Source organism: Hyaena hyaena, unplaced genomic scaffold (genome assembly GCF_003009895.1).
Source record: "Hyaena hyaena isolate Hyena2069 unplaced genomic scaffold, ASM300989v1 scaffold_148, whole genome shotgun sequence".
NCBI classification, from domain to species: domain Eukaryota; kingdom Metazoa; phylum Chordata; class Mammalia; order Carnivora; family Hyaenidae; genus Hyaena; species Hyaena hyaena.
In genome coordinates, this window is record NW_024080780.1 from 370,432 (window position 1) to 389,743 (window position 19,312).

Genomic DNA, 19,312 nt, shown 5'->3' on the forward strand with positions numbered 1-19,312 from the left:
CCTGGCCTGAGCAAGCCATCTGGATCTATCACGGGACCATTTATAGGGAAAAACAAACTTAGGCTTTGCTTTTGGTCTTTAAAGAAGACTAGGAGGCAAATCCTACTTCGTGGCAGTTGGTTTTAGGGAAGTGTGACAAGCACTCAGGACAGCATTCTTTGGGTGCCTTGGGTTTATTCTTTTTTTGTAGTTGTGAGTTGTAGTAAACTGAGAAAGAAACTTGAAGTCTATGCTATTGTCACATTTTATACTCTGAGAATTTTTTGAATTCACTTCACAACTGATATGGGTCGGGGGGGAGGGAGAACACAAGTTTAACTTCCGACCAAGGAACTAAAAAGACAACATTAAAAGGCAGCATTAAAACAACACAGAATCATCTGTACTGTTAGGTTAGATAAAACAGAGATAGGAGAATTATTAATATAACTCAGGAAGGTAGTGCATGACTTTGTTAAGTGTCGGCTTCAACAAATAACACCCCTCTAGAGAATGTTTAAGTAACGGAGGGCCACATTACAGTTGTAGAGGATACATAAGGAATATTCCAGGCGACTGCCTCAGAGCAGGAGATGGGCCATCACAATACGGTTTAGAGAGCACTGTGCCTGCTTCTCGAATGAATGAGGAACAGGAGAGCGAGTAAGTACACTTACACCGGAGTCGAAAAGTCAGACTTCATGATTGTTAAACAGTGGAATAGCACCTAGGAAGCCATTGTGCTGTGTGAGATGAGGGAGAGAACACATGGAAACTTTCAAGTAAAGAGTAAAATGTATGTAGGCTAAAGAAAATACCCCATTTCCGAAAAGGACAAAAAATGAGCTTTTAAAATGCTTTACTAAAAATGCCTTTACACATCACAAATAAAGCTATTTATTTTCACTTGGATGGCTTCTTGCCTGTAAGGAAGAGGGAAGCTATGTTTCTAATAAGTGAGGAGTGGCATTTTAGCACAGTGATGTAACCAGTTGGCTGTAGACCGAATTGCGTTTCTTTTGGTTATCAAGTCACATCAGGAGGCCCTATTTGTTGTATGTCTCCAAGAAGACCTCCATCCAAACACACACAAAGCCCAAGTCAGAAAGCCTGGCGTGGGCAGGGCATCCGTCACTTGACATTTCAGAGAGTAAGGAAATCGCAGCTTCGGCTGCTGGAGGAGAGGAGAAACATCTGGCTCACAGCGCGCCCTCAGAATTTTCTTGAGCTCCAATTAGAGTCACTGTGGTAGAATGTAATCCGCAGCGTCTGGGTATTCCCACATGTGAAACCCAGCGGTGAAGCTGCGCGAAGCCAGGCGGAGGGAGCGGCCGGCCGTCCAGGGGAGAGGAGCTGCGCCCGCCGGCCTCGGCTGGGCCCCGGGCCGCACCGGCCCTGCCTGCCTGCCCGCCTGCCCGCCCTCCCCACCCCTGCGTGGGGCCCGCCCGCCTCACCTGCCACCCCCCCCCCCCCAGTGCCTGCTGAGCCGGTTGCCGGCTCTGCTCCAGAGTGGGTGCCTCTGGCCGCCGGCGGGGATACGCAGGGCGGGGGTCCTGAGCCCGCGGCCTCCAGTCAGCTCAGCACCCACCATGCCGAACGGAATTAAGCCGGCCGACGCGCTGGACTCGCTGCCCTCCGTCAGCTCAGCCTGCCGCAGCGCCGGGCCGCCGGGCACCTGCAAGTACTGGATCCTTGACCTAGGTACGCGCGCCGGCGCCGTGCGCTCGGGGGCTGCCGGGCCGATGGCTGCGTGCTCTGAAAGGGAGGTGGTCTGGGCTCTGACCGAGGCGTGCTATCTGCCGCCCACCTGGGCGAGGGGGGCTCTCAGTGGGGCGAGAAGCGCCCTTGTCGGTTGGTGGTGTGGCTGGCGGCATTCTTAATATCTGGGAACTGCTTTTGATGATCCTTTCTTTCTTGTAAGCAGCACGTAAACAGTCGAAAGCGAGCTGTGCCGCAAATCACTTTCTTATGATTTGGGTTGGTCTCAGGTCTGATTCAGGTTTAATTGCGGGGTGAGGGAGGGGGCCCAGACCATTCAAGACAACAGCAGTGTCCTCCTGCATTTGTGTTTTGAGTCACTGGTTCCTTGTCTTCAGAACTGCAGCCACATGACAAGATAATGTAAAGTTAGGGAAAGGGACGCTCCAGCGACCACCAGGGTATTTCAGGCGAGTACGTGTGCCAGGCTTGGCTTTGCACACGGAACTAGAGTTAAGACCAGAAAACATGACTGTAAAGGTCATCTGAGAGGTCGATTAGCTCCGTGTTGAGGAAAGGGCAGTGGGATAGGGGAGATGGGGTGAGGGTGGGGAAGGCGGGCCGTGGGGCCCCGGGGACAGCTGTCCTGCCGCGCTCCAGGGGAGAGCGGCTTCCCGGCAGCGACCTGTGCCATCTGTCCAGACTGGACACCATCAGGTGAGTTTCTCACGGGGCGTCTCTGGCTCACAAGCAGGGATGACTTCTAGCAGGATTTGGAGCCTGGTCTGCTGCTCGTGATGCTTGCCCCGCACTCTCTGACCGGCCGTTACTCACGTCTGTGCTTGGGGAGCGGGCGGCAAGAGGGACTGGCGGGGGATCTGGTGAGACTTTCTGGGCACTTCCAGAGCTTATTAGGACCTCGAGAGAAGGGAAGGGATGAGGTGGAGGAACCCACCGGAGGAGGAGAGGTCGGAGGAAGAAGGAGGCAGAAAGTGTGCCTTCAGCACCTCGGGGGAATGGCACTGTTGCCATGTTTGGCCACGAAATACCAGAGGAAGACAACAAGATTAATCTGGTCAGCGAGAAGCAGTGGCTGTGTGAATATTGCATTTGTTGGTAGAAACATTAATTTTTTAAATAAATATGCTGTGTATTTTTTGTTCACAAAGCTATCAAGACATTTTTAAGCCACGGACCATAACTTCTGTCATATTTATGTTAATTACATTGTTTGAGAATGGCCTCGGTCTCTAGAGGCATCCAGGCCAGGCCGAGCCTCTGGGACACCGTGTGCCAGGGATTCTGCACCAGGTGGATGAAAGGAGATGATCCCGGAGACCTCTGCCACAAAAAAATCAAAAGTCTGATTTAAAGTCTGAGCCATTCAGTAGCTCTGGGTCTTGGGAAAACTACCTTACGTCTCTGAACTCCATGTTTCTGTCTGTAAAATGGGAATAACAGAAGAGCACTCCTCTTGGTGTATCATAAACCTCCCCAAAGCTTAGACCAAAATACTTTAATGAGCAGTTTTGCTAAGAGGTAATGGATTTTAAGAAGACATTACATTCTTTTTGTAGAGAGAATTTGAATCCTAGTGTTATTTTAGCTCCGTAGAAATTCTTCTGAAGAGACATTATTTAACTTTTAAATACTGGAGGATAGTTACGCTGTCGTATTTTTCATTTCCCTGAGGTATACTTTTGTTCTGGATGTCGTCAGACTGTCATGGAAAGTCCAGGTGATGTTATCCATGCTGTTAGCACACAATTTTCAAGCTAACACAGATTTGGAAAGAAATTGACGTCCACTGGAATTTTCATGGGGAAGAACTAATCTCCACAGTAAAGGATAGATGAGAGAAAACAAAACTCTAGTTAATAATTTTTTTGAGATGTGACTGTACATCTCTCACCAAACCTTCATAGCAATTCCAAGACAGTTTCCTGAATGTCATGTTATATCAGAATGATGTTTTAATATATTTTGATGCTACTTACTAAATTGATTATGGAGAAATAGACATACATCAGATTGAAAAGGAAAAATGATTTTGAGTAATACCCAAGAAACAAATCCCAAAATAACTTTAAAATGCCCAGCAAATCATAGAAAGTGATTACAAAGCCTTTCTTTAGACCCCCAAGCAGTCTGGGAGTTCATTTATTGGAGAGCACCTTGGGAAAAGGCTGTTTTTCTACTTTCTGACAGATTCACTAAAGCATTCTCCTTCAAATGTGAATTGCTCTTGCTTGGAAAGATCTTCATGAAAGCCCGTTTTATGTGCAGACCTTGCCATTACCAATAACTTACATCCCATACACCCGGAGAGTTTTACTGCTAAGCAATTGTTAGGAAAAGAACTCAAGTTTTAGGTAAGGTCAAGAGCCATAAATTATCTCTTAAGAAGGTTTCAGTGGGAGAGCCCAGTTACACTGATAAGACAGTGGAACTATTGAATTTGTTCACATTCTGCAGTAAGTATACCCTTTTATAGGACATGTGGAATGTATCCCAGTGCTGTACATATTCTCCTGAGGAAAAACGTAACGTAGTGATCCTCCTTCACAGTAAACAGATGCACACACACACAGGACTGTGCCTTATCGTTCTCCTTGAACCCTCTTCAAATCTTCTGCCGTTTTTGATGAGTGTGGATTCTCACCAATGCAGTTTTGTTTTGATAAATTAAAAGGAAACATTTCAAAGACTGAATGCAGGGAAGGCGTTTCTTTGCTGACACACCTCATATGCACCTGCTGTGACAGTATGCATCACGTCAGGGATGCGTGTGCATGGGATGTTCTGCCTCCTGTGAGTAAAGGAAAGCCACCAAAGTGCTCTTAGCACAACGCTGTATTGTTTCGGCTACGTAGACCCTTTCACACAAGTTACCATGCAAACTAAATTCTAGCTCAAATCTCTTTGCTCTTTAAGTATTTTTAAATGAGTCAGAGTTTATCACAGGATATACATGATAATACAGTGGGAATCATGTGTTACTGTAGAAGTCAGGCCACCAGTGTTCCTGAGCTGGCTGACCCCAGCCAGGGTGACCTCCGCTAACTTCTGTTAATCACACTCACCTGCAGCCTCTCATCTGTGTGCATGCACGGTGCGCGCGCGCGAGCACACGTGCGCGCGCGCGAGCACACGCGCGCGCGCACACACACACACACACAGTCCGCTTGCTGCTTCTGTGGTTATGTTCTCCGAAAACTACATTCAAAGTTATATTTTCCTTGTAAGCAAACTGCAATTCTTAAATAATTTTGTTTTCTCACTTTTCACTAATCAAAGATATATTTGTCACTCTGAGCTTATGGTGACAGTTTTGGGGGGAGAAATCAAAAACCGTGTGAGCACACTGAATTTATATATATTTCCAACCAGAGTACAAAGAAACTTAAAACTGGCTTTATTTAGGATGAACAAGAAATTTTGAAGTATTAAAATTTTGAGGTTCATATTAAAAATAGGCTGGAAATTTCCTCAAATCCCAGGTTAGGAGCCCCCGGACGGAACGGCCTTTCCTTGCTCTGGAATCCTTTCTTCTCTCTAGACAAGGAACAGGCCTCTGCCCTTGGGCTGCACGCTCTCTCTGGTATGTGCTCTTTCTAAGCGTATTTCTTCAGCTAGACTTCAGGATGAACACAAATTTATGGCTTTTCATTCTGAAGAATTTCCTCCAGGTGCTCGAAGTTAGCCTTGTGGTGAGCAAGCAAATCCATAAACCCAGGGTAGCCTGCCTGGGAGCGCGGGGGGAGTGAGCCTCAGAATTAGTCCATGGGGGCTCCCACTTCCTCTTCCAGTCTCTGAGGACTGGCTGGGGGTGTGGGGGGAGGAGCGTCAGCCCAGATGCTCCTGGTCTGTTTTTACAGTTCTCCCAGAAAACCATGCAGACTCAGGAGCTCCCAAACACATAGTTTCTCTGGAACTGTATGCTAATTGTAAAAAAAAGAAAGAAAAAAAAGACGGAAGGAGCAGCCGAGGGGGAAACAGCACAGGCAACTCCTGATTACGTTTGAACACATTTTCTTCTAGTCTTTATGTGCAAAATGATGCATATTTTACTCATACTTCTAAAACTAACCATAAGAAGTTGTCTCACTGCTATCCATTGTCCATTTTCTCAAACGCGTAAAGAAAGTTTCTGTTGTCACATCTTGTTAAAATTAAGGACAACTCACACTGTCACGAAAACAGACCTAGACCCAGCAGCTTGAAAAGATGAGGGTTATTCTCATGTCCAAGGACGCAGTCCTAAAGCAAGCCCCTCCCGCCCTGCCCCCTCTCATCTCTGAAAGTGGACGGATTATTGTGAGAAGTGGCCCAGTGGCCCGTGTGAATAAGGAAGTCTCAACGAACAAGAAGGGGTGTGCTTACTGTGATGTGGAACTAAAAACGGAATGTGTTCCCTTTGTCTCTCCCTGGCTACCAAGAAAGCCAGCACACAGCGCTCCCCCGGCCGCCCTCCGCCTCAGCCCCCCACGCGGGGGCGTCTGCTCACTTCCTCCTGTGGCTTCCCTCCCGGTGGCAATGCCATTCTGTCACACGGGGCATTAATTAAAGCCAAAGACAGGGTTTGTGCCATCAATTGGTGCTCATAGCAGAGGCGTTCTTTTCCTTCCCTCTGTCTCCCAGCCTGCTTTTGTTCCCGCCTGGAATGACTCCAGGCCTCCCTTCCCTCCTTCCTCCTTCCTCGCACGTGTGCTCGCTCGGCCGCCCGGAACCGCGCAGGAGGCCCCGGGATTCTTAGGGAGCTGCCCACTCCCCGAGGCACACCGCGGATGGGGACCTCGCCTCCAGGGTTGGACACGTGACCAGCTCCACAAACAGTTGCCCTGACCCCCTTCCTTTGTGTTTTGGGGCTTTTGTCATTGTTTTGAGATGTGCTATCCTAGAAAGGGAATGGGCAGCGTCCAAGAAATTACAGAGTGATGATTTGAAAAATTCAGGGCCATTCAGTTCTTGTAGGGGGAAGTGGGGGTGTCATAAAATCAGCCCGAAACTTTGGGATCGAGCCCCTAGTCCTTTGTATTCTTGGAGGTGGCCTGTAGCCATGCACATACACGCACCCCTTGGGATTTTTGCCACCTCAGCTGCCGTTAACATTTTAATCCCATTTTCCAAGTGCCTTGCTTTAAATGAGAGCCGCGTGTTGCCTGGGTAGAGGTATTCCTGAAATAGAATTGTGAGGGATTCCTGACTGGCTAGGGCTTTCTGTTTTCTTTATTTTTGAACCCAATGACCCGGGATCCTAAAATATAGTGTGCTAGATGTTTGCTTTGTGGCTTGTGGGGGAGGGGCGGGACCGGCCAGTCTCCACAGCTGGAACTCCTTCCAGACTAATGTCCACCCCTTGAGACGAGGCTTCATCAGGCCTGCTACATCGAGGACATGGAGAGTGATGAGGCTTGGCAGGCTCGCTGCAGAACATTCCAAGGCCGTTGTCTTTTCTTCTTAATGCCACGTAAAAATCCGTGCACGGTTACGTGACATGAGTTATGTGGCTCTATGAAAACATAAGTTTGCGTGGCTTATCGCATATTTTGGTTAGGTCTGTTCTTAGGCAATGCGAACATTTTCTGGAGTGTAGGAAAAAGGCTTTTGCATGCTGGCATTCTGGATCTGGTCTTAATTAAAAATAATAAATTTGTACATGAATGAGGAGAAATCTGTCACCACCTGAAACAAATCAATCATGTAGTTTAAACCACTAACTGCAGAATGTTCTTTTAAAACCATTTTGCATGGGAGTGTCTTTGTGTATGTCCTGCTTCATTTAGAGACATTTTCAACTTTAAGGAAATCTACAAATTGCCCCCCTAAAAAAATCTTTGGTCACTTCTTTAAGAAGATATCCTGACTTCATTTTTTCCGAAAAGTAATAAGAAGATATTAAGCAAAAGCATAGACGTTCATCATGAAGAATACAGTTCAAATGTAAGCCTTCGAATAAGATTAATGTTTCACTGCCAACACTTTGTGTTTAATATCAGGAAGAGTTAGGCCCACAGGTTAGACATTCCTGTTTCTTAGCAGTCTAAGAACCTCTGAAAGGCAGAATCAGACTAAGAATGTTATGTAGCCTCACAGGATTGCTATATCTCCCACAAATTAGCTTTCTGTGCCATTAAGTGATGATTATCTATGCAGGGCAATAATAAATACAGTATTGCCCTGGGAATAGCTTCCCAAATGAAGAAATTAAAAATCAAGAACCCACTATTTTATCACCAAAAAAAAACCCCTCATTATCCCTAAGTTAGCGGTATAATAAATACTAAGGAATCTACTAAACACACTGTATATGCGTCTATAATAATCTTTTCTTGGTGTAAGTGATGTTAATCCTAAGCAGGTTTGTGAAAAGAACAGCCATTTGACTTTGTGGGAACGCAGACAGTCTCAGCTTCTGAAGAAACCAAACAGATAGAGGAGCACTCAGACGTGCTCCCGCCCTGAGTGTGTGAGCAGCGAGGGCTGAGAGCAGCATGCCCCAGGAGGTCGTTCCTCGCCTGTGTGGCAGTTCTCCGGGGGGTGGGGGGCAGCCGCACAGTCGCACGCAGCGCCCTCCCCCAACACAGCCTGGTCTGGGGCTCACACGGTTTGTTCCCTCCTGTAGGAGACAGCAGTCGGACCAAGTGAGGCATCACCTCCGCTGCCCAGGACTTCATGTGGGGCTGCACAGTGGGGCTCTGTGGGGGCAGTGGGGCTGCTCGATGGCCGCAGAACGTCCCGGGTGGGACTGATGCCGCACCGCCTTCCATTCCCATTCACCGGCTGGTGTTCACTGGAGAGCCACAGAGCCCCTAAGTAGGAGTGTAAAGGGTGAGGGAGTGTCCAAAAACTCTGGGAGACGTGAATGTCTGCGGTTGCAGGATTTGTGTGTGTGTTTCCAGTCTCGTTTTTATGCAATTTTTTCAAAAAAAAAAAAAAAAAAGCCTTTCTTCCATCCAGCAAGGATATCTTTAAACGACTGCTTTTGTCCTTGTGTAAAAGTCAGGAATGAGCCCAGATTCCCTCCCTGTCATCACTGGCAAAATAGCTCCTTGGGGATTTCTTTTCCCCTTGTGACAACTGAGGCTTTCCACTGCAGAAAAGCCTGCTTATTCACCTCCCAAAAACTACACTTCAAGGGCTAACCCACGTAGAAGGAAAGAACATGGCCCTGTTATCCGGAGAAAGCAGGAACATGGGCTGGAAGCTCTCCTCAAACAAAGCTAATGTTTGTCCCGGGCAGAGGAGGCTAACATGGAAAAGTAGGCCCTGCCGTAAGAGCGGGGGTGACAAAGGAAAGCAAGAGCTCTGACGACGTCGGTGTGTTCTGTGATGGTGTGGTTCTCAGCGTGTGTGTGTCTGCATCAGGCATGTGCGTGTCTGCATCAGGCGTGTGCCTCATCTCCCCCACCTTCCTGGAAGGGCGTGTCAGATCAGCAGGGCACATGGCGGTGCGAGGGGTTTCAAATCGGCCCTGCGCCTCGACTAGGGTCTGGTCTCCCTCTCCCAGTGTCCCAGTCACAGGATATGACAGCTGCCAAACTCCTCTCTTCCTGAAAGCTAACAGCCTGGGGATGAACGGTCACCAGCCAGAGATCTACTTGTACCTAAAGCATTCCTGATGCAGCAAATGAGCCAGAGCCCATTTTGTTCAGGGCATGGATAACTCTGTTCGCTAGATCTGTGTTAAATTCCCTACACTGATCCAAACTGGTCCATCCTTTGGGTTATCCACTGTCAAAACTGACTCTCCAGGGGTGCCTGGGTAGCTCAGTCGGCTCAGATCATATGGGTTATGGGATCGAGCCCTGTGCTGAGCGTAGAGTTAAGATTCTTGCTCTCTTTCCCTCTGCCTCTCCCCTACATGTATGCGTGCTCTCTCAAAAACAAAAAAATTTAAAAAACAAACCCTGACTCTACTATTATTTCATTTCTGAGGTGTTTTCAAATTTCCATTTGGCAGTTTGTGATATCCTGTTCATCTGATTAGCCAAGCAACAGATTATGCCTTCTGCTTTCATTTTTATATAATTTCTTCACGTTTCCTTATTGGAAATTCAAGTGTTGAAATTCACCTGGAGAAAGATCTTTCTATATTCCCCCACCACACACACACACACACACGTGGAGAAAAATCTTTAAGATGAGATGCTTTCCTGACTAGAAAATCTGACGGGTTAGCATTCCCCTCAAAAGCACGAATTTGAGAGGGAAAATGATGCTCGCAGGTTTGCATGTGTTGACATAGCCACATTTTCCAGTGATTATGTAATGTTTGAGGTGTTTTCAGAACCCACACTAAGAATAACTAGCACTTAGAGATTTCTCTCTGAGTCAGAGGAGCAGGTTTGCACGTGTGACTTCCGCTTGCACGTTGGTCCGGGTGGATAGACGTTTTGAGCCGCGTGTCTCTAATGCCCCTCACGTTACGTGGTGGTGAGAAGGCCCTTGTCTTTGCACGACACGGCCCCCTGAGCGCACACCAGGCCAACCACTCTGCGCGCACACACCCTCACTTTCAACGTCCCCTGAGACCAAAGGTAGAGCGAGTGTTTCTGTTTGAGTGCAGTTGTTTATGGTGAGTCTGTTCTCGTGGGTGCCAGTGATGACGTCGCGTTCTTCCACGCGGGTCCCCTGCTGGTGAACCCTGGTGTGAGTTCAAGGATGGCACTGCACCGAGAGCAGTGAACGTGCTGGTCACGTAGGTGCGTTTTCTCAGGCAGCAAAGAGCACATGTCCTTCACTACAGTGCGAGCTGCGGCCACGCTGTGCCGGGCCTCGGGTGGGATCTGGGGACTGTCGTGAAAAACAATGGCTCAGGAGTTCAATCTTTCTCTTAGTGTTTTCGGTATTTACTTCACATTGGAAAGCAAATACAGCGCTCCCGTGTTTGCAGGCAGGACCCACCTTGCAGATTGGCTTTTAATGTCCGCGCCACCTTCTTCAGCCCTTCCCAGTCCACAGGCTCTGCTGCCCAGGACTTCTCTACAGCTGCTCACTTTTTAAAAAGATGGCTTCCTGCGTTAACAGGAGTTTGTGTGACCATTTCAGCCCCGAGTGAAGCCCGGAGCCCTGGGACACCTGAACGTGGGTGTGTGCAGGCAGGAGCGCAGGTAACCGACCGAGGCTGCAGTGTCCCAGCGGAGTCTGTGCTGCGGCCCTTTCGCATCTGTATTACTGCCCGGGGGGCAAATTAAGAATTGCTGGTTCACAGAGATGGGTGGAGCATAGGTACAAGCAATAAGGTAACTGGAATGAGCAAGAAGTCCGTCAGGAAAAGTCTTCAGGCTCTTAGTCACAGAGTGTACACTTAGGTCTAGAGAAATGTTTGTTCTGATATCCCGAAGCACTGAGAGTATAACCATATCGCTGGGCAGGTTGGCTTCCTCTTCAGTGCGTACAGTTCCCCCAGGTAACAGCCCAGCTTCACCTCGCTCATCATGGGCGTAAAATAATACAGTTAGCCTGTGGAGGTGATGGTAATCACTGTGTAAAACAAAATGTAGAAATGTATCCAGGAAAGTAAATTTGTAGATTACCTCACTTTTTTTTAATGTTTATAGTTTATTTTTGAGACAGAGACAGAGTATGAGTTGGGGAGGGTCAGAGAGAGAGAGAGGGAGTCACAGAATCCGAAGCAGGCTCCAGGCTCTGAGCTGTCAGCACAGAGCCCGACGTGGGGCTAGAAGTCACCAACTGCGAGATCATAACCTGAGCCGAAGTCAGATACAGCCGACCATGCTGCCCAGGCGCCCCAGATAAGCTCACTATTTATGTGATCTTCAAGAGGATTTCTAGTACATTATGGCCTTTTTTTTTTTCTATTCCAAAAAGATGTTACCTCAATTCCAAAAGCAGGGAATTAAAAGCCAGTTTGAAAAGTGTGGGAATGACAGCCATTTACTCAGATTATGCTCTGGAATATTTGAACCCCAACCCAGTCAGCAACCATAAGCTAACAACTTAACTCTTTGCTCCCTAAATAATTTTCTAGATATGATTCTCACGTGTACATTGCAACCTTCCTGGTGTGGTAGAAGAATTTCCTAAATTAAAATGTAATTTGCTGCATTGAATCCTTGACGAGACAGAGGTTTGAGAAACTGTCGAAGACCAGGTACACCTGATTAAACCCTGTCCAGTCTGTTCTGAGAGAGTCTGACGGAATTACCATCAGACATTAGAAGCAGCTGCCTCAAAGTGTCCTTGAGTTATCCTTCTTGAGCACATAATCTTTTCTCTAGCAATAGCTGCTAAGTAAACATTTCTTTATGTCCTTGTAAGTGGAATTGTAAATTAGCAGTTTGCCATGGAGCCTGCCAAGCCGAGCTAGACTTCCCCTGGTTAGAGTGGATATCAAGACATCACTGCACTGTTCGTTCGACAGGGATCTTTGACCGTGTACAGTGGACAGGAAGATGGGACCCTCTTCCTTCAAAACTAGCTAAAACCAGTATGGGAGGCTCTGCAGGAGAATTTGGAATGTGAGCCAATAGTTTACTGGAAAGTCTCCCGTTGTTGACTGTGCACGTCTGCGGGGTGGTCATGCCTCATCAGACGTGACACGGCATCAGGGTGTCAGCGCGGGTCCTGTGTGCTCCTGTGGTTGACATGATGTGGAGTGAGGGGTGCTGGTCTCCGCAGACGTGCGGCGCTGTGGTGACATGCTGCGCCCTGGCCACTGGAGCGACGAGACCTTCGCTGTCCTCCGCGGTGCCTGCTTCTGGTGAGCGATCACTCGGCCCAGGGGTGCTTCCCTTTAAGCGGGCCGGTGCACACCTCATGGCTCCACTTCCCCCTGCTTGCTTCCGGGTCTTCTGCAGTTGTTCTGTGCAAAAATACGACCATTGTCTCCTGTTTGTGTCAGACTATAATTTGACAGAGTACGTGCTTGTTCCTCCCCCCCCAGCAGCCTGGTAAGGACTCACTGTCACTCCACAATCAGACAGCTGCGGGTCTTGTATGTTGCCCAGCCCAGCACATGATGGGACAGGCTTCGACCCGGCCCCGTTGCTTCGGAATGACTTGATCTGTAGGGGGCCCTCTTCAAGGCAAAACGGGCTGAAACCCTGGGGACCCCAGCAGATACCTCTGCCCGCCTTGTGCAGGAGGGGACACAGAGCTTCTGGTGAAACGTCGCCGCGTTGGGGCCGGCGCATTAGCGTCTGTGAACACACATGCTCCACATTGCCTTTCCCACTCGCGGCGCTCACATACATCCTGAGCCTCGCCGCCATCGTGAAACGGGGAGAGGGTTAAAATGAAATGTGATCCTTCTCGGTCTGCAGCTAGCAGGATATGGCCCTTTTGCCTTTTTTTCTTACATTAAAAAAAGTGCTTCGTGAATCACAGATGTCTCAAATTTAGCGACTGGGACGAGAAAGCGATTTATCTTCTCCCGACAGTCTCAGTGCTGTGTGTATTCGCACAGTAAGGCTCCTTCCTGCAAGGGACCGAGGGTCAGGACTCCTGCTTTCCCTCCTTTCTCGAGCTTTTTTTCCTCTTTTTAAGAAGAAATGTAGCGTGGACTTTGGGTGAACTCTGACTTGAGCAAAGAAGCCATCAATGTGGGCTTGGTTTCCCCCTTGAAATAAGAGGATCAGCCCGATCTCCTCTCCTGGGGTTTCAGGCAGATTTCAGATGGCTTTCTTTTGTGTGCACTTGAGTGTCTTTTTAAAAGACTGTGATGTGCCGATAGTATCTCTTCATGCTGCAGTTTACTTTTTCTTCTTAATAAGGGCCAAGTTGTTGAATGGAAAGAAAATGAACTAACCAATCTGGCTTGCTTCGTCCATCCATCTCGAAGTGATTTTGAGGGTGTCCTGGTCACCATGTTAGGTTTGTGATTGCCAGGATGATTAGCCCAAGTCTCCATTTTCCGGGTGCTCACAGTTGCGTGTATACGATATGGCAGTAAGTCATGTACCACCAAGGGGTCCTGAAGAAGGTCACCTCAGCCCTCCTACATTTGGAGATAGCACTTTACAGTTTGTAAAGCCCATTCATCCCATTATTTCCTGTAGTCCAATGATAGCCCTGTGAGATGAGGAGGTCCAGATGCCAGAATGTCAGTGTGGAGTTATGGCTATTGAGTGAGAGAACCAGGCTCAGACTCGGACCTTTGACAAGCCCAGGGTTCCTTTTGCCACATGTAACTGATCCTCCATCTGGACCTTGAATCGGTGGATTTTCCCCAAGCTCAAAGAACGCACATCTGCAAACAAGACATGATGTGACTGCAGCCGTTCTTGGAGGCAGGAAGGTGGGGGATGGGGTGAAAAAGCAGTGGTACTGGGGGCTGAGTCTTTTTTACTTCCAAGAAGTTAGGAATCGAGGGAAAGGCAAGAAACAGTAGTTGAAGATGGGAAAGAGGAACAAAAACCATTTCTTTGAGTGACAGGTTAGTTTCTGCCATATGTCTCAGTTCAGTTCGGTCCCCTGGCCCCCACCATACATGATGTGTGTGGTTCACGTGCACACCGCCCTCACCACGGGCTCCTGGGCCTGGCTCTGCCTTACAAGAAAGCCCCACGTAGGGCAGATCATTACACGAATAGCCTCAGTCTACTCTGAATTACCATCTTGCAAGTAAGTGGTTGACAAACTCATGAATTTGACTAAAAGTAGATGGTACTTGTAGCTCATCTCAGAACTGATGGGGATCCAGCACCAAGTCAGGACGGTAGCATTTACCCTGGTCAGCCTAAGTGATCAGGTGGCATGATGAGCCGAGGCGGTAGCCTGTAGCTGGTAATCGACTCCCTCCCTCACCCATTTGTCATTTATCCACATACATACAAAGCTCCCAGGATGTGCCAGACACCCTGCCAGCAGCTGGGCATGTACTTGTAAGCAAACCAGACCCAGCACCCACCCACGTGAACCCTGGAGTCCAAAATCATGGCTGGCTTCCTGTCTTGACAGTTACCCAGCTGGGAAAGTACCATCATGAAATGGTTCTGCAGAGCTGGGGGCATAGCCCTTCAGCTGATGATCACTCTTGGTATTGACCTGAGCCAGCCACAGTGTAATCTGGCAGAAAGGTGAGGCTTTAGTGGAAGGGGGCCTGGCCAAGCAGTGTTCACACCTGGGCAGGACACTTCAGACTTGGCATATCACAGCCACCGGGAATTCTTCTAGGAAAGGCACCTCTGTGCAGACCAGTAATTTAAGATCTTCCCAAGAAGAGAGACCCTCTAAAGCTCTGTTGGTTGTGTGATTTACTCTTAGCTCGTGCCCAGTAACCTTAGACATGTGCATCCCACTAGGTACCATTAGGACACACTGTTTAAAATGGCAACAAAGCAGTTGGTCTAGAGGTCAAAGTCTGTTCTTCGGTTAACAACAACAACAACAACAACAAAACAGCAGGACTTGGTTCCATTCTATTAATGAGTATATTAAGTTTAAAGGATTTTTAAGCTTTTAAATTCCCAATTTATGTACTATGTGACAAGTGAGGAACATTTAAATGGAGTGTTTAACCCATTGATTTGGGTAGAAGCAGCTTGTATAGTGTAAAAGAAATACAATTTGTTGTTTTCTCGAAGACCATCAAGTAGCATGAAGAAGTGAGAATTACTGTTAGAGACAAAGTCGAAAGAGAAGGAGTTTGCTTTCCGTTTGGTTGGTTTTTAGTTGCTAATCAACAGAATTGTGGCCAGTATATCTGACCCGCAGTAGACGGAGTGTCTGCTCATCTTGGAGGCAGGTGAAGAGATTTTCCCTCTACGTTTTCAGACTTCTGAAATGAAATTGTTTTCTCAGGGGAAAATTTAAAATTTGACAGAATTGTACAGGGTCTCCAGCCTGGCTCTGTCAGAGCATGAGGCTCTTGATATCGGGGTCGTGAGCTCCAGCTCCCCCCCCCCCCCACGATGGGCATTGATCTTACTTAAAAACAACGAAAACAATTCTACTTACAATGCAACAAAACTTTCTCCTTAGTTTGTAACGGCCGCCAGATTCCTCTAAGCCCTAAATATTCCAGGGAAGTGCAACAGTGTCATTAAGTGATTTGATAAAGTGCAGCACAGGAAGAGAACTGCTTTTCCCTGGGAAACAGCAGTTCATCTGTAACTCTGCCGAGCTCTGGCCTTGAGTAGCTCTGCACTCCTCCCGGGTCTGCGATGGAACATTTAGGCCACGGCCATGTTTATAAATGCTTGACCTGCCACGTGAGGAGGAACTCTCTCTTGAACCTCTTTCCCAGAGTGCAGCGAACCAAGCCCTCTGCCGCTGAGCCCCCAGAGAGGCGGAGCAAGGCCAGAAAGCCCTGGGCAGTGGCAGCCGCCGCCCACGAGGCCTTATCATGGGCTGCAGCTCTCTCTCTCGTGCCTGCAAAGACCTGCCGATGTGCTGACTGGGGAGAGGGCCCCGTGCCTGCTGCCCGAGCCGCTGCCCGCCACCGCTCACACCCAGCGACACACCCTCCCGCTCCTCGGTGCCCCGCAGGCTTTGGTGGACAAAGACTGAGCCGGGATAACGGTGCGCGCCCCTTCTCACTACGGGTTGGTGCTGCGGGCCGCACTGCTCCTTGCCCCCCCCACCCCCCGCCCCGAATCCTCACTTGTGGGCACAAGAACACGTGTGAGGCTCATTTGTTGGCTTAGCCAGTGCACCCTTTACTCCGACCGTGTGAGTGTTCTGCTTATGAATGTGAAGTCCCTACTTACTGAAGTAAGTGGGCCTCCGTCTTTTTCCTGCCTCCCTGGATTCCCATAAGGCACAGTGGGCCCCGTCAGTGACACTTGTGGTGGGTTGGCCAGCCCAGGACATCTCGTAGCCTCCACCCAAGTGCCACCTCTACAGTCGTTTAGGTGCAGGCTGTGAGTCAGCTTGCTCTCCTTCCTAGGGCTGGGCATTTCCGATGCCTCCTTCAGGAAGCCTTCTGGGATCTGGGGCGCCTGGGTGGCTTAGTCGGTTAAGCGCCCGACTTTCGCTTAGGTCATGGTCTCGCGGTTCGTGGGTTCGAGCCCCACGTCGGGCTCTGTGCTGACTGCCAGCTCAGAGCCTGGAGCCTGTTTCAGAGTCTGTGACTCCCTCTCTCTCTGACCCTCCCCTCCTCACGCTGTCTCTCTCTCTCTCTCCTAGAAATAAATAAAACATTAAAAAAAAAAAAAAAAAGAAACCTTCTGGGATCTATCAACTTGATTCCCCTTCTTCTCAGCCTCTAACAGGATTTGTACTCACTTATGTAGCAGGAGTCATGTTCTGGCCTCATAGTTATGTGGTCCTGGAAAGCCCTGCGTGGTAGATCCCACGGGTGAAGGACAGTTTTATTCATCTCTGTCCAGTGGCATGGACAGGGCTTGGCTCGGAGCCCCAGCACACTAAAGGACTGTCAAAAGTGTCACCTGCTGTGGCTGGCCTACTATCTTGCTAATAGTTGGAGCTTAAAAAAACAAAAACAAAAACAAAACATACAACTGCAGTTGAATACATCGTCATTTGGCTTGTAGGTTACCTTACCTCCCTCTTCCTTTTGTCCTTCTTGTTGTCCCTACACGTAGGTTCCAGAGGCGAGGCGCTGTGTTTTCCTGTTTGCCCTTTACCCTAAATCGGTGCCTGAGAAAGTTTCTAGGAGATACTTAATGTGTGCATGTGGCCAGCTTAATGCTTTCATTCACTCCTGCCTCTTGAGATGGTCCCTGAGGAAAAGGAGAGTTGTGGAAACATTGTAGTAACTCTCATTTTCGAATAGTTATAAACAAACGAAAATAGATGCACAAATCTATGTGCACATACACACACGGGGGAAAGGTTTTTACTCGCCAACTAAATACTGTATTGATTATTTCTGAGCCAAAGTCTGGCTCTGAGAAAATCTAGATTTTTAAGAATGAGCGACCCTGCTCGAAATGTGTCATCTGTTTATGGAAGATTATACCATCCACCCGTGCAAGGCTTGGGCCAGGGAAGGAATGAGATGGCAATTAGACAGGGATCTGCCGTCTCGTCCAGGCGTCTGGAGCAGGAGTGGGAAACTGCCGTTGACTCTCTGGCGTATAATCACAGGATCGGGAGGGATTAGGTCTCCTGCTTTGTAACTGCAGCACATAATGTCTCCAGTGCCAGCAAGGTAAACAAAGTGAATACAGGTGTCTATAGAATAGATTGTCTCAAAGAATGATTTTAATATATTTTTAAGGCTTCAAAAGATTTAAGAAAATAACAAGCATCGTGAATGGTCTTCCTCCTCATTCCATTTCTTAAAGCGTAAAGCGTTTTACTCCATCTCACTACCCTCACACCCTCCGGTCAGGTGCTCAGGAAAGGGCCAGGCAGTGTCCAAGGTCACTGGGTTTTGGTTTGTAAAGTACTGCCTCATAACTGCTTGGATTTGGTGAATCAACTCTCTTCTAAACTTTTTTTAGATCTTTTTTTTTTTTTCCTAAAAAAACAATTCAGGGTTGACTCTCTTGAATTTTTGAGATCCAGTGAGAAGATTCACTTGGATGTGTTTTTTCTGTAAAGCATTTTTCGTTATTTGAGGAAGGCTTCCCCTTACATTTCCTTTAAAAATGTGTGGCTGCTTTCATTAATTGCTGCTGGTATTTACTTCGACATGAGAAGTCACTTCGAGGCCAAGAGCATGGACACCCCGCACCTGCATAGCTCTGGGATCTGGCCCCAGGCTGGATCTCCCAGTAAACCAGCCACCATTCCCCCTTTCCCAGCCGCTGACTTCGCTCTTGACACAGCTGTCTAGATGGGCATCACTTGTCCCAAAGTCTGGCGTGGTCAGATCCTTTCTGATGTGGGTGTGAATACACATCCACATTTATTTACAGAGTTGTGCTTTTTGTTCACTGGTAATGAGTCCAACTAATGTCTTTATGCATCAGGATTAGTTCTTAGTTTCCTTCAAAATCTTTTTTCAAAGCTTTTGTTTATCAGGAAAGGGGATGAACATGATTTTAAAATTCTGTCTTCCGACGCCTGTGGTATTTCAAGTGAGGACGACAGCTTCAGTGTATGTGATGGCGGGATCTGGTCCTCAGGGGCTGGGGACTTGGGGTTTGGGGGGAACGGTACGTCCTGGGGAGAATCATCTCTGGGAATAACTCGGGTTCGGTAGAGCTTTGTCAGGTGCGTGCATGAGGGAGTGGACCTTCCCTTCCCGCATTTCCAGGCGGCAGGTGGCCTCCGGCGCCACCAGGAAGGTGGCGGGACCTGTTCGTAGGCCGCCAGGTCCAACCTGCTGTGTCTCTCTCGCCCTCCAGACTCGCTGTCCGTCTCCAGTAACGACGCCAGCCCGCCCGCCTCCGTGGCCTCCCTGCAGCCCCACATGATGGGCGCCCAGAGCTCCCCGGGCCCCAAGCGCCCGGGGAACACGCTGCGCAAGTGGCTGACAAGCCCAGTCCGGCGGCTGAGCAGCGGCAAGGCCGACGGGCATGTGAAGAAGCTGGCGCACAAGCACAAGAAGAGCAGGGAGGTCCGCAAGAGCGCCGACGCTGGCTCGCAGAAGGACTCGGATGACAGCGCGGCCACCCCGCAGGACGAGACAGTGGAGGAGGTCAGAGCCCCCGCCTTCCTCCTGGAGTCAGCTAGGGGCGGGGGGGCGGGGGGGCGGCGATGCTTGCCTGTCGTGTGACCACACTCGTTGGGTTCCGTTTCCCGTACGTCCCTGCGA

General features: G+C 48.7%; 1 protein-coding gene across 4 annotated transcripts in view; it reads left to right on the forward strand.

The window, feature by feature from the left end:
• TRIO (trio Rho guanine nucleotide exchange factor) overlaps window positions 1–19,312 on the forward strand; it is a 349,937-nt gene that overhangs the window by 288,923 nt on the left and 41,702 nt on the right. For all 4 annotated transcript variants that reach the window (XR_005529593.1, XR_005529594.1, XM_039238832.1 and 1 more), the window contains exon 35: window positions 18,903–19,195. Coding sequence is in view for 2 of the 4 variants with exons in the window: in XM_039238832.1 (XP_039094763.1) it covers window positions 18,903–19,195 (293 nt within the window). In the remaining 2 variants the exon portion in view is untranslated. The remainder of the gene's footprint in view (window positions 1–18,902; window positions 19,196–19,312) is intronic.